The sequence below is a fragment of the Ailuropoda melanoleuca genome, chromosome 4 (assembly GCF_002007445.2).
Source record: "Ailuropoda melanoleuca isolate Jingjing chromosome 4, ASM200744v2, whole genome shotgun sequence".
In the NCBI taxonomy this organism is placed as follows: Eukaryota; Metazoa; Chordata; class Mammalia; order Carnivora; family Ursidae; genus Ailuropoda; species Ailuropoda melanoleuca.
Genome location: NC_048221.1, coordinates 105,652,799 through 105,666,435, shown reverse-complemented (window position 1 = coordinate 105,666,435; position 13,637 = coordinate 105,652,799). Strand labels below are relative to the sequence as shown.

At 51.8% G+C, this 13,637-nt stretch overlaps 1 protein-coding gene across 1 annotated transcript in view; it reads left to right on the top strand.

Moving 5' to 3' along the window:
* Positions 1–13,637, top strand: part of POLR1A (RNA polymerase I subunit A) — a 67,147-nt gene that overhangs the window by 37,322 nt on the left and 16,188 nt on the right. Inside the window, exons 15-23 of the mRNA XM_002928633.4 lie at positions 864–1,013; positions 2,215–2,398; positions 4,662–4,744; positions 4,861–5,019; positions 6,582–6,680; positions 7,524–7,676; positions 8,969–9,051; positions 11,803–11,968; positions 12,815–13,036. Of these exons, the coding sequence (XP_002928679.2) occupies positions 864–1,013; positions 2,215–2,398; positions 4,662–4,744; positions 4,861–5,019; positions 6,582–6,680; positions 7,524–7,676; positions 8,969–9,051; positions 11,803–11,968; positions 12,815–13,036 (1,299 nt within the window). The remainder of the gene's footprint in view (positions 1–863; positions 1,014–2,214; positions 2,399–4,661; positions 4,745–4,860; positions 5,020–6,581; positions 6,681–7,523; positions 7,677–8,968; positions 9,052–11,802; positions 11,969–12,814; positions 13,037–13,637) is intronic.

Here is a 13,637-nt window from a genome sequence, read left to right as displayed (position 1 = left end):
CCTTCAATTATCTAAGTCTTCTATATTTTCCATTAAATTCATTTCTGGGTATTGCTCTTACAGATGGTATTGTTTATTAATTTTCTAATTATTTACTATTGGGATGTAGAAATACAATTTATTTGTGTATATCGTCTCTGTATTCAACAACCTTCCTGAATTCAGTTATAAGATCACTGCCTTTCAAATTCTTTTAACTGTAGAAGTAACAAAAGTTTGTTATTAAATAAAAACACAGTAGGGGCACCTGGGTGGCTCAGTCAGTTAAGCGTCTGCCTTCAGCTCAGGTCATGATCTCAAGGTCCTGGGATCGAGCCCCGCGTCAGGCTCCCTGCTCAGTGGGGGGGGGGGGTTCTGCTTCTCCCTGTCCCTCTGCCTCTCCCTACCACTCATGTGCGCTCTCACTCTGAAAAAGAGAAAAGAGGGGCGCCTGGGTGGCACAGCGGTTAAGCGTCTGCCTTCGGCTCTGGGCGTGATCCCGGCATTATGGGATCGAGCCCCACATCAGGCTCCTCTGCTATGAGCCTGCTTCTTCCTCTCCCACTCCCCCTGCTTGTGTTCCCTCTCTCACTGGCTGTCTCTATCTCTGTCGAATAAATAAATAAAATCTTAAGAAAAGAATTATTTTAGGAAATAAGAATGCCAGTGAAGTTCTTAATGGTGTATGTTTGTTACTGTTCCTAAGCCCCCTCCTAAGCCATGTAAATGGAAAACAACTGAGATCAGCTTGTCCCACGGAGACAGAAATGGCTGTTTTCTTGCTCCTCTGGCTTTTCAGGATGAACAGGGACAGGAGGTCCTAAAAGGGAACTCCTCAACTTTTCTCCCCACAGTCAGCATTTTCTTTTTTTTTTTCTATCCAGGTTGTGTCAACGCTGCTCATAAACATAATCCCAGAGGACCACATCCCACTGAGCTTATCGGGAAAGGCGAAGATCAACGGCAAAGCCTGGGTGCAGGAGTCTCCTCGGCCTGTTCCTGGCTTTAACCCTGACTCTATGTGCGAGTCCCAGGTGTGGCTGCCTACCTGTGCAAGTTGGAGACATCTAGTCCCAGGTTTAGACAAATCTATTTAAAACAGAGACAGAGAAAGGGAGAATCAGGTGTCGTGGTTCATAAAAGAGGGAGTTGTGCCCCAGTTGGTGTCACTTTTGGTTTTAGAAAGGGTCAGAGTTGATCGCTAGCATTTGACCCTCCATATAAACCTCACAACCCACTTGGGGAGCAGAAGGCCTCTGGACTCAATTCTGCAAAACTTGGAAATGCGGAACCTATGTTTTCCCTTGAGACCCCTGAGTGGCTGGAGCTCATGGATCTTCTGTGAGGTTCCACACCTTCTGGCTGCAGGCCTTGGGTAACAGACCCAGGGCAGTCAAACCTAGGCACAGTGCTCCTGCAAGCGAGCAAGATGGTGGCCCCACACTAAAGACTTCCAAGGCCTGAAGTCCCCAGCTCACAAGTGCTTTGTCACAGGGTCTAGCAGACATTCTATTTAGAACTGAAGCTGCCACTTTTCTTTCCCTTTAGAGACCAAATGTTTAATGTGTGCTACATTATGGGGCTAGCAATCCTTGCTTTAATTAGCTCCTGACACTTTAATGCAACTTTGGAAAGTAGAAATGCCTTGAAAGATGTTAGAAAGGTTCTGTTGTTCTTACTTCTAGAGTCCAAGGGAGGGAGCATGTAGGCCAAGGTCATGGTTATGGGGTTTATACTTTAGATGCTCTCATGTCTAGTCACAAGGTCCTTGAAAACGGTACTTCACCTCAAGTCAGTATGGGTGGGGTTGTGGTGCAGGGGGACATGTAAACACAGTGAAATGTTTGTGTGCGCATGTGCGTGTATGTGTGTGTGTGTGTGTGGTATAGTCCTTGGAAAAAATAATTTAAAAATATTGGGCTCTATGTCCTTATCTCCTTTATTTAGAAAAAAATATATTAGTTCCATTTATGCATACATCTTTCTTTTTTTTGTTGTTGTTTCTTGTTTGTCTTTTGTTTCAAGTGTTTATTTAAATTCCAGTTAGTATAGTGTAATACTAGTTTCAGGAATAGAATTTAGCAATTCATCACTCCCTCTTCCCATCAAGGACTTGAGGCAGGTTACTGTGGAGGGACATACATAATAAGGTAAATAAAACACAGAGAATGGAGGGGGTGGCTCACACAAGAGGTGTCACCTCCATTCCAGCATTGGTGGCTGTCCTCTCCACAGGTGATCATCAGAGAAGGGGAGCTGCTCTGTGGGGTGCTGGACAAGGCGCACTACGGGAGCTCCGCCTACGGCCTGGTCCACTGCTGCTATGAGATCTACGGTGGGGAGACCAGCGGCAAGGTTCTAACCTGCCTGGCCCGCCTCTTCACTGCCTACCTGCAGCTCTACAGAGGCTTCACCTTGGGTGAGTGCCGGGCAGGTGGTCCCGGGGCGCCCTCTCTCCCGGCCAGCATGCCCACTGGGATGTCTCCCTGACTCTACTGGAAGCTTCTGGGGGAATGGGCAGGCTCCTTCTATAACTGTGTCCTCTCTTGGCTGCCAACAACATGTCACAGACCTGGTCCTTCTCGGTGCTTTCCACCCCTCCCTTCTTCCCGCTCCTCGGTCCCCATTCCATTCTCCACCCCAGCCTCTATGGTCTTCTGTCCCTGAGACCGATTTTTCACACTCGAACCCACCTCCGTTCTCTCCTTTAAGTGTGCCTCCAGAATGCCCTGGGCACTCTGCACTCCACAAGGGCCTTCCCTGTTGTCAGAACGGCCTGCAGCTCCCCACATAGCAGGGACAGCAGCACTGTCAGAAACACCATGTTGGAGCAGACCTGTTGGGGTGATCCTAACATAGGAAGAGCAACTACCTTCTTTCCTCGCTGGAAATGAGCACACACCATTCCAGCAGGTTGGCCTTGAGGACAGCAAGTGCGCTGTTACTTTCTGAGCCGCCCTGCAGTGTTCCCTCGAGGAGAAGCGACCTGCTGCATGTTGAGCATGCGCCCCAGCGAGCGTTGGAATTGTCTAGTTCATAGCACCCCTAGTGGTGGAAGTAGGACTCTGCCTTACAGACTTGCTTGTGTGCAGACATGGTGGGAATCCCAGCATGGGGCGTCTGGGCCTGCCTCAGCTAGGGCTTGTTCACTTCCCTGCAGTGGGGCCTGCGTAATGACAGGAGATATATTAATTGTGGAAAAGGAAAGTAAGTATAGACATGATAGTAATTGAAAGTCACCCAGCATTCAGTCATTAGAGATGACCAGTAATATTGATTTGATGTGTGTCTTTCTAGACCTGCCAATATAAACATATTCAGAAAAAAGTGAGATTCTACCCTACACAGTTTGGTAATGTTTTCCTCCCCATTACAGAATATATTTACCAATGTCTTTTTGTAAATGTCCTAATATATGCCTACATCCTCACGTCTGGGGCTACAGATTATTCTAGTTGTGTACTGGTACCACAGTTTATTTAACGAGTTCCTGTAATTAAACATTCAGGCTGTTTCCTGGTTTTCACTTTATTGTGAAGAGGGCCCTTGAACAAACATTTTTAAAGATGAAAAATAAAGGAAGATGACACACCCAGATCAGGACGACGACCACACCCAACAAACCCAGCCATGCCGGCAGCTCTGCTTAGCACGTGCTGCAAAGAGAAGTCAGCCTCCCAGTGGAAAGGCCTTCCAGAGACCACAAGACTGAGAAAGGGACCAGGGCCAAGCTGGACACAGCTCTGGGGGAAGGGCAGGCTAGGGAAGTCGCCTTTGCTCCAGCCTTTACAGCCGGGGGTCTGTGAAGGCCAGCAAGGCGGCCTGGAGCTGACCGCATGGAAGGACCCACCTTTGTGATGATGGCTTGCTCACAGAGGGACTGTTTCTTTCCATTCCTGCTCGTATATGTTCCTTAGAGCCCCTCAAGCCTCCAGGATGTGGCACTGGGAATTCCAGATATTTTAGCTCAGCTTCTAAACAGTGCAGCCATTGATGTTCTTCCCATGCAGATCTTGGCTGAGGGACTTCTGGAGTCCAGTAGCACTCACACATATGGACAGGAAGTAGTTGATTGAAGGATGAAGTAGAAAGATGTCCTGCCCAAGGCGAGGAATTCCTCAACTCTTTGGAGCCAGGAGGACAGGTTTAGCTGCAGTGACTTTCGTCCTGGGGTGGACCCTGCAGTGGTGGTCCCTGTCACCCAGGCTCAGGTGTGTGCCTGTGCACACACACTCACAGCTGGATAGCGGGGGCCCTGTGACGTGTGACTTCGGGGAATCAAAACCATTCTGTTCTTTCCCTCCCTGTCTTCCTTCTCAGTTTTTCATCCGAAACCTCCTCTTCACCCCTAGCCCATTCATCCAGTGTGTGTTTATAGAGCTGCTGGCTAAGAGCACAGGCTCGTGACTTGGCCCTGGATTTACTCGCTGCCCACATAGCATATGGCAGGTAGATCAAGTTTGAGCCTTCATCTGACCATGTGTAAAATGGGGATTAGGATGCTTGGACTGTGGGAAGCGCTTCAGAGGTGGTGACAGTCTCTTACTAGTGAGGTCAGTGTCTGCATCGCTGTCCCGGTGCTTCCTGTGTTCGTGGCACCACGTGCCGTGCCCTGACCTCGCTGAGCTTATGGTGACAGGTCAGGCCCAGTCCCACCCGAGGTTGTCTGTCTCACTTCACAGGCGTGGAAGACATCCTGGTTAAGCCGAAGGCGGATGTGAAGAGACACAGGGTCATCGAAGAGTCCACCCACTGCGGGCCGCGGGTGAGGACAGGGTGGGAAGCTATAGCCTGCGGCAGAGGGTCGGGTCTCCCACGGAACGAAACCCACACCCTCCTCCCTTGGCTGCTGCCTCCAACGTGTGCCTTTTCTCATCCTAGGCTGTCAGGGCTGCGTTAAACCTGCCAGAAGCCGCGTCATGTGATGAGGTCCGAGGGAAATGGCAGGATGCCCATCTGGGCAAAGACCAGAGGGATTTTAACATGATTGATCTGAAGTTCAAGGAGGAAGTGAACCATTACAGCAATGAAATTAACAAGGTTAGTCCAGCAGTGTGTGCACTTATCACCACCATTTTGAATGCTGGTTTTTTAAAAAATTACATTTTGCTTCTCACTTGGGGCCCTGTGGAGCAATTTGGCTGTTCAGCAGCTAACTAGGTGAGATGTGAGGTGGGATGTGTAGAATTCATCATTTTGGAGAGCCAAGGGCTTCGTTCTCTTACCCATTTAATTCTGAGAGGGAATGCTTTGCACTTCCTTTTCTTTTTAAATGTTTGTATTTTGGGGTGACTGCATCAAAGGGGAGTGAAGAATTCCTCTGGGGCCACTGTTTAGTGGAGGAGGAAAAGGAAAGACCAAAAACACCACTGCTGCTTGCTATATAGCAGAGCCAGGGGGGAAGGTGTGGGTTCAAATCCTCGCTCGGCCATGTACTTGCTGTGTGACTTTGCGCAAGTGATATAACCAGTCTGTGCTTTGGTTTACTCACCTGCACGTAGGGATATGAGGAGCACCTACCTCACAGGGTTGCTGAGAGGATTAAGAGCTAATCTACACCACACTCTTGGCATGGCGGGAATACTCTGGAAGAGTCCCTATCTGCTTTTCCACCAAGCCAATTCTTGTGCAACTGCAAAGGGAAAGGGAAGCCCCTAGATAGACCAGGACCACAGCCTGGGCCCTGCACCTTCTTGCTCCAGAGCTGGGGAAGGGGAGGAGAGGTGGAGGCAAGGCTAGTGTTCAACAAGAGTCAGTGTTTGCCTGGTGTCCTCTTCACTGGCTCTCGGTATCCCTTAGACTGCCAAGAACGCAGACCTCTCGTTGTCCTTGTTTTTCTTCAAAGGAGCCTTCCCAGCTCCTCTCAGAACTGGGGGGCTCAGCTTCCAGGTTTGACTGAGCATGCTGGGACATTGTCTCAGAAGCATCTGGGGATTGCTTCTTGTCCCTCCAGCTCCTCTCTTCCACTGCACCCGCCCAGCACGCACACACCTGTCCTGTGTTGGTCTGGATCTCTGCATCCTTAGGCAGAGGCTTAAATAGACTTGGAGCCCCTCCCAGCGTCTCCTCAGCCTCCACCTAGAGGGCTTTGCTCACGTCTGCTGGCCCTGGAGCCAAGGCCAGGCTCCCACGTGGCGCTCGGTAGCATGTTGGTAAATGCGAGTGTGACATGGACACTGGTCCTCACTGCTAGGGTGCAGGAGCCAAGGCCATGTCTGCTGGGCAGATTCAAAAGGGTACACTTCAGACTTTTTTTTTTAACCTGCTCCTTTTTAGAATCACAAACTAGATATGCTGGCCCCTCTGGTTCTCCCTTTTTGTTCCCTTTTGCCAGTGACAAGAGCCTCAGGCTTCTTGGCAGAGGGTGTCAGGAGAGTGCAGCATGTGGGGCCGTCATTCGTTAGACTTCTCTCTAGGGGTTGTAGCAAAAGGATCGTTGCCAAACGAGACTTCTTACCTCGAGTGGGACTTGGCACTTATCTCTGGATAAATAGTCTGAGTTTATTGCTTCCGCATCCTGGGTTTATCTTGTGATTTGGGATTACCTTGGGATTTCAAAAGGGAGTGAAGTCACTGACTTGCTGTGTTTATTTAATCTGCAGGCATGCATGCCATTTGGCCTGCACAGACAGTTCCCAGAGAACAACTTGCAGATGATGGTGCAGTCTGGAGCCAAAGGTTCAACTGTGAACACCATGCAGGTGTGAGCAAACGCGAGCTGGCTGCTTTGCCAGAAGGGTGGGGTGATGGCAGGAGGCAATTTTCACATTTCTTTCTGATTTTAAAAGGATCTACAATCCATATAAAATGTGGCAAGTACTACAGAATACAAAAGCGTATAGAAATCGGTACAGGAGGTAACCACTGTTCGTTAGGAACAAACACAGATATAAATGCCTACACGTGTAATCAGTCTTATCTGAGATCCTGTCCTCGAGGCATTGTCCTGGAGGTCTCTTGACCCTGATTTGAGGCCCGTCCCCTCCTCAGGTGGCTGCTGTTCTGTTGCAGCATGTTCGCAGGTGTTAACATTTCTTCTTAAAGTCCTGAGGACCTTGGCGAGTGTAGAGCAATATGGGAATGGCCTTAAAAGGCTGAACGCCATCAGGAAGCCCCCTTGACTGAAGTGAAATCCAGACAAATTGCTCTCTCCTCCCCCCATGAATATTAAGAGGTGCTTTTATTCTCTTTTAGCCTTAAGGATCACAATAAATTCCTTTTTCTTGCAGGCCTCAGTTTCTCCATTAGGGCCCTTCGGTCCTTTCCAGGTAGAACGTGATGATTCTGAAACATGGCTTCTTTTACCAACATAGCCCATTTACAACTGATCCCTGACAAGTCAAATTGTGATCATTCAACTAAAGGAAAACACAGTTCTTTTCTTGAATCATGAGCTCCTCTGGTTCATTTGAAAATCTAGGTTGGCCTTCAAAATCCAGTTTTCACACAGCTTTTCTTCCAGAGCAGGCCTTCCCTCCTCTGCTAGGACAATGTTTTAACACACATGTGGATCCCGAGTTTGCTTTGGGCTTCCTTTCTTCCAGATCTCCTGCCTGCTGGGCCAAATCGAATTAGAAGGTCGGCGACCCCCCTTGATGGCATCTGGCAAGTCACTGCCCTGCTTTGAGCCTTATGAGTTCACCCCCAGGGCCGGCGGTTTCGTCACTGGCAGATTCCTCACTGGCATCAAGCCTCCTGTATGTATTTTGGGTTTTACTTGTGTCTCTTCTCATTGCCAGGCTCAGTGGTAGGAGGCCCGTGACCTTTACCAACAACTTTGAGCAAGGACGATTGAGTAATAAAGGTCAGGTCATTTGTTGCTTACTCATGAGACCCGGTGGCCCATGAAGACCCTGTTGTGTTCGCCATTGTAATGCCCGAGCTTTCACAGGGCCTGGCAATAGGGAGTGCTCAGTGTTTGCTGAGAAATGAAAAGATGAATAAGACCAGTCCCAGCTCCACCTTTTCCTGCCGTATCCCTCAAAACCATTTCTCGCCTACCTTGAAGGCAGCTGGTGAAGGGAATGCCCCTCTCCAAGTTGCCCTCCGTTGCCAAAAGGAGCATCACAGAGATTGATTTTACGAACCCCCATGAAGAGCACCTCCCATGGCTCCTCCTTCACAGTGGGAAAATCGAGTAGCTGTGGCACACTTCTCCCCTAAGAAAAAGGTTTTCTCCTCGTATTTGCCAGAAGTGGCTTTTTGGATGTTAGTACCTTTATTCCTTGGTTAGCGCGTCTCTGCGAGATCAGACAACTAAGACCACGCTATGAACAGGAGCGGCCCTTGGTTTCAAGGCCGCCGACTGCTCCAGGCGCTCCTCGTCAGTCCCACATGGGCTCTTCAGGGGTCACCCATGGCCTCTGGCAAAGAATGGAGGAGAGATGATCTAGACCAGAACTTCTTAAACTCTGGTTGTGACCCCTTGGTGAATCATGAAATCGCTGTAATAGGTAGTGACTGGCATTTCTTTGAGTAATAAAACAGAATGGGGTGGTGAAGAAAGCATCTAAGTAAGGGCTGGGATAGTTTCATAAAGTTCTCGTATGAGTTTTCTGTTTCTGTGCATGTGTATATCTGTACGTTTGCTGACGACTATTGCAAGTGTATTTTTTACGGTGGGTGAGTGAAAACGTTTGGAAAGCACTGTGCACCTCTGGTGATGCTGTGGGGAGCGGAATTCAGGGATGTGGGCTGAGTGGAAGAGTGATGAGGCCCTGATGCCATTTCCATCTGGAAAATGGGTGTGGGGCATGGGGTGGAATGCACGAGTGCAGGGAGAGCTCCTGGCTCCTGGCTCCTGTACACAGGCCCCACTTACCCCTCTGCTCTCAGGCAAGGGAAGACAAGGGTAACCACAGGGGAGGGTGAAGTCACTGGGGCCGGTGGGCCTGTAAGAGCCGAGGGCCATAGGAGATCAGACATGGCTGCTTTAGGAAGCACTTCGTCCTCACTGTCACCTCTGGGCCTGGCCCCGCCTCTCCCACAGGAGTTCTTCTTCCACTGCATGGCCGGGCGAGAGGGTCTAGTGGACACTGCTGTGAAAACCAGTCGCTCCGGCTATCTCCAGAGGTAAAACACCTGCTCTGTCACCTCCGTCATCTCTTACGTGGTCATTGACAGTTCACTTACAGTCCATTCAGATGAAAAAACTTTAAAAACCGCCATGGTTGCCCTGAGACAGAAAATAGTGGCTCTTCTTCCCCTTCTTTTTTTTTTTTTTTTTTNAAGATTTTATTTATTTATTTGACAGAGATAGAGACAGCTAGCGAGAGAGGGAACACAAGCAGGGGGAGTGGGAGAGGAAGAAGCAGGCTCATAGTAGAGGAGCCTGATGTGGGGCTCGATCCCGTAACGTCGGGATCACGCCCTGAGCCGAAGGCAGACGCTTAACCGCTGTGCCACCCAGGCGCCCCTCTTCTTCCCCTTCTAACAGACTGGTAGAGCATGAGCTTGGAGGGTTATGCAGAGGGCCCCTGCGTTCTGCAGGTGCACCATTCCCACCCCCCTTTGCTTCCCCAGGGGAAGTTATGGATCCGGGGAAAGGCCTGAGCAGTGAGGAGCTCATCCTCTGCCCTGGGAGGGCTGAATGTCCGGGATGGTGTAGAGAGGGTTCCAGGCCCAGGGGCCCTGCCTGTGAGTCTGTAGTTAGTGTTACTGTCTCTCCAGATGCCAGTGTCGCATCGGGGTTCCCCGGCCCACATCTTCTTGTTTCTCTCTTGTCTGGGAGGAAAGGGAATAAATAGCCACTCTAACTGGCCTGTTTGGGCAGGTGGGAGGGAATGATGCTTAAAACTGAGCAAGGCCTGACTCCAGAATACCCGGCAGGACAGGATGGCAGGTCCCTGTGCCCCAGCCTCCCCTCTCTTGGAGTGCAGCAGGGGGAAGCTCTGCCTTGGGGAGTTTGGGCCATGGTTCTTTATGAGCCCAGAGAACCTGTGCTGGGAGAAGTGGTAGGAAATGAAGGAAATGGCAACAACAAATCCCCATGCCTCTTAGATGTGGTGTGAAGTCCCGTTCTCTGGGAACTCGGGTGACTATTGCATGGGGAGGCAGAGCTCCTTTATCCTTCCCTCAGAGGTTTCCCTGTCTGTCTACTCCAGCCCTGTCCTCTCTCCTGCTTCTGTGTTCTGGAGTCCCCAAAGCTCCATCCTGTGCTTTGGTCCCCTCCCCCTTGACTCCCAAGGCTGTAGCCCACAGGGTTGGGCTAGGAGAGGAAGGGTGGGTTTGGGATGGACACCCCTGTGTGGGCAGCCGGTGCAGCTGGGTGAGTTCCCCTCTCAGGAGCATGGATCACATGGCAATTTCCTCCCATGAGCAGGGGTTACACCCCACCTCCCATTTCTTAAATCACTCAACAAATACATGTGTTATGTAGAAGCTAAAAAACAAATGATCAGGTAAGTCTGGGGCCAGGGGATCTCTGTGGGGGGGGCGAGAGTCCCTGGAGCCCATTAATTATGCAGTGGGGAGCAAAGGAGGATGTATGGGATCCTGCTTGGAATGGAAGAGCGGCGGCCACTGGGGCAAAGGGCACAAGCCTCCGCAGGATCCATCTGCCGATGGGGCTTGGGGTGGAGAGGTCACGTGCGGCGTTTCAGACAGGATGGATTGGAGGGGGCCAGCCTGGCTGTGGCGGAGTTCCAGCCAGACATCGGAAGGCTGTCCCCCAAGAGTGGCGATAGAAAGGAAGAAGCAGGTGGGGTGAAGACAGAGCCACTAGCTGAAATGCAGGAAGAGGAGGCAGGGAGGCAGCAGACAGACCTGGCTGAGTTTGCAGGCCTGAGTGGCAGCACAGGGGCCCGGTGGGCAGAGAGGAGAGACAACACATGGGTGGTGGGAGGTCTCAGCAGCAGGATATTCAAGTAGCCACATCCAGCGGACATTTTTTTTTTAAGATTTTATTTATTTATTTGACAGAGAGAAAGACAGCCAGCGAGAGAGGGAATGCAAGCAGGGGGAGTGGGAGAGGAAGAAGCAGGGTTCCCACTGAGCAGGGAGCCTGATGTGGGGCTCGATCCCAGGACCCTGGGATCACACCCTGAGCCAAAGGCAGACGCTTAACAACTGAGCCACCCAGGCGCCCCTCCAGTGGACCTTAAAGACAAGGCCTGCTGGCCTCCAGCCCATGGGCAAGGAGAACAGGGCAGAGGGCACAACCAGCACTCCGGCATTTGCAGCACCAGCCTTGCCAGGCCCTGGGCTGGGTGCCAACAAGACGGTGGTGACTAACCCTAACACTCCAGTCTGTCCTTGGAGTTTGGGGGAGCAGTGGTTACTGGAAAACCTCCTGTTATGGTGGCAGGAAGAGACTGCGGCAGAATGGCCAGAAGTAAGCTAAGGAGCCAGCCCCAAGTAGCAGGGAGAGAGGTTGAGGGAGACAGCTGACCGCCGGGAACACTGGAAAGGGGGCAGAAGGTTAGGGTTAGCACATTGGCATTTAGTTCCCAATGTCCCCTTTGTTTCCCTGGCAAATCTCTGGACTAACCTTGGGGAGGCATGGGAGTGGGGGAGGCAGCCCCCCTGCCTTACCTGCCTTATGGGCCTAAAGATACTGGTCCTTGGGGAGCTCTTCGGCACTGGACAGTGAAAGGCAGGCAGCAGTCCCAGCTGCTGGGGCTGTACACGAGAGCCTGGGCTGAGGAGTGGCGGCTAGGCTCTCAGTCACATGGCCGAGGCTTCCTCCTCCCAAAGAACCACGAGGAAGTGCAGCCCCTGGTCCGGAGCTGCTATAGCGCAGAGCCTGGGCCGTGAGAGCCTTGCTCGGCTCTCTGCGGAGCAGCGGTCCCCCTTTCCACCGTCCGCTGCCCGGTCTCCATACAGGTGCATCATCAAGCACTTGGAGGGGCTGGTTGTCCAGTATGATCTGACCGTCCGCGACAGTGATGGCAGCGTGGTACAGTTCCTGTACGGGGAGGACGGCCTGGACATCCCCAAGACGCAGTTCCTGCAGCCCAAGCAGTTCCCCTTCCTTGCCAGCAACTACGAGGTAGTTGGGCCCGGCGCGGTCCCTGGGGGTGTTGGGGCCCGGAGCTGCGTGTTGGGCCTCGCACCCTGAGCTTTGCCGTGCGGTGAGAGCAGCTGTGGCGGAGAGAGTGGGAAAATGTTGTAAAGCACCGTTCGATGCTTCGATGCACTTGACATTTCCACAACCGCTCTGGGGACTTGGATCGCATGAGACGGCAGGGAGGCACGCGTGCCTCCGGAAAAGCAGCTACCGTCTGGGGGCACTTGCTGGGTTCTGGGACGCCGTCTGCTTTTAGCCTCACCACAACCTGGGGGAGAAGGTGTTCTGCCCCTCTTACAGCTGAGGAGTGAGTAGTGGAGCGGAAGCGACCTGGCTGGCCTAGCGGACAAACAGGCTGGTGGTTTTCGTACCGTACCTTACTGCCTCAGAAATGCCCACCACCAGTGACTGAGCGGTCACCCCATTCAGTCCGACACCGAAGCCGTCCTGAGCTGCCCGTGGCCAGACAGCAGATGGCAGAGTTGAAGGTTGCCCTCTGGCGCTGGCTCCTTCCCGTCCTGGTGCCTGTCCCAAAGCTTTGATCATCACTTCCTCTCCTCCTTCCTCCCTAGAACCCCCCCTGGGTTCTGGAGGGGCTCTGAATGTGCTTGGTCTCCCGCCTGTTATCCCTGCAGCTCCTAAAACCACCAGCTCCCAAGTCCAGGAGACACAGGGAGGGCCCTGCTTAGCAGCGGGTGCTCAGCCTTGCTGAGAGCTGTTGTGAGGGCCCCGTACAGACTGTCTTGTCCTGTGAAGTTTTGGGACGTGGCTCTTGTGCCGTGCCCTCCTCTCTTTGATCTTGTGTGTGTGGTTTGTGTGTTTGTTTAGGTGATAATGAAATCGAAGCATCTCCATGAAGTTTTATCCAGAGCAGATCCCCAAAAAGCTCTCCGTCACTTCCGAGCCATCAAAAAATGGCAGAGCAAGCATTCTAACGCCCTGCTGAGAAGAGGCGCCTTCTTGAATTATTCACAGAAAATTCAGGCAGCTGTGAAAGCCTTGAACCTTGAGGGTGGGAACCAGAATGGCCGCACCCTTGGGACTCACCAGGTGACTTCGGGTGGCTGTGTTCCCCGTGTGTAGAGCAGATAGGCCTCCATTAGGGATTGAGGAAACGGGTTAGTTTCCTCATAGTGGGTGTGATAGTATAATCTGGTTCTATTCACTGTTAGGAAACAAATGGAAACAAATTCCTCAAATAGGAGTTTGAGGTACACGGGTGTGGGCAGGGTTCAGGGAAACTGACTGGGTCTGGTAACTTGGGTCCTTACTACCCCAGGTGGGCAGGAACAGGGCGAGCAGCACCAGGAGTGAAGGGGGTGGCTGTCGGCAGTAGGGAGGCATGGCCTGCTCAGAGGCTTCTTAGAGAGGGTGGGGGATAAATGCCCAGCTTCACTCTCCTCCCATCTTCCCGTCTGCTGCTGGGGCCTCCCATTCAGCAACCCCAGCTGGCAGCCAGGAGGCAGGGGAGCACTTTGAAGTAGTTGCTGTGGGATAGCTTTGGGGCATTGAGTGTGTGAAACCCTGGATGAGGGACAGACAGGTCCTGGTTGGCCTAGGAGGGTCCTGGCTTGGCCTTTCACCCTAGCATTATGAATGATAGTTCAACTTTCTACTCTAATAGAATTCCAGTTTGGATGGTACCTTTCAC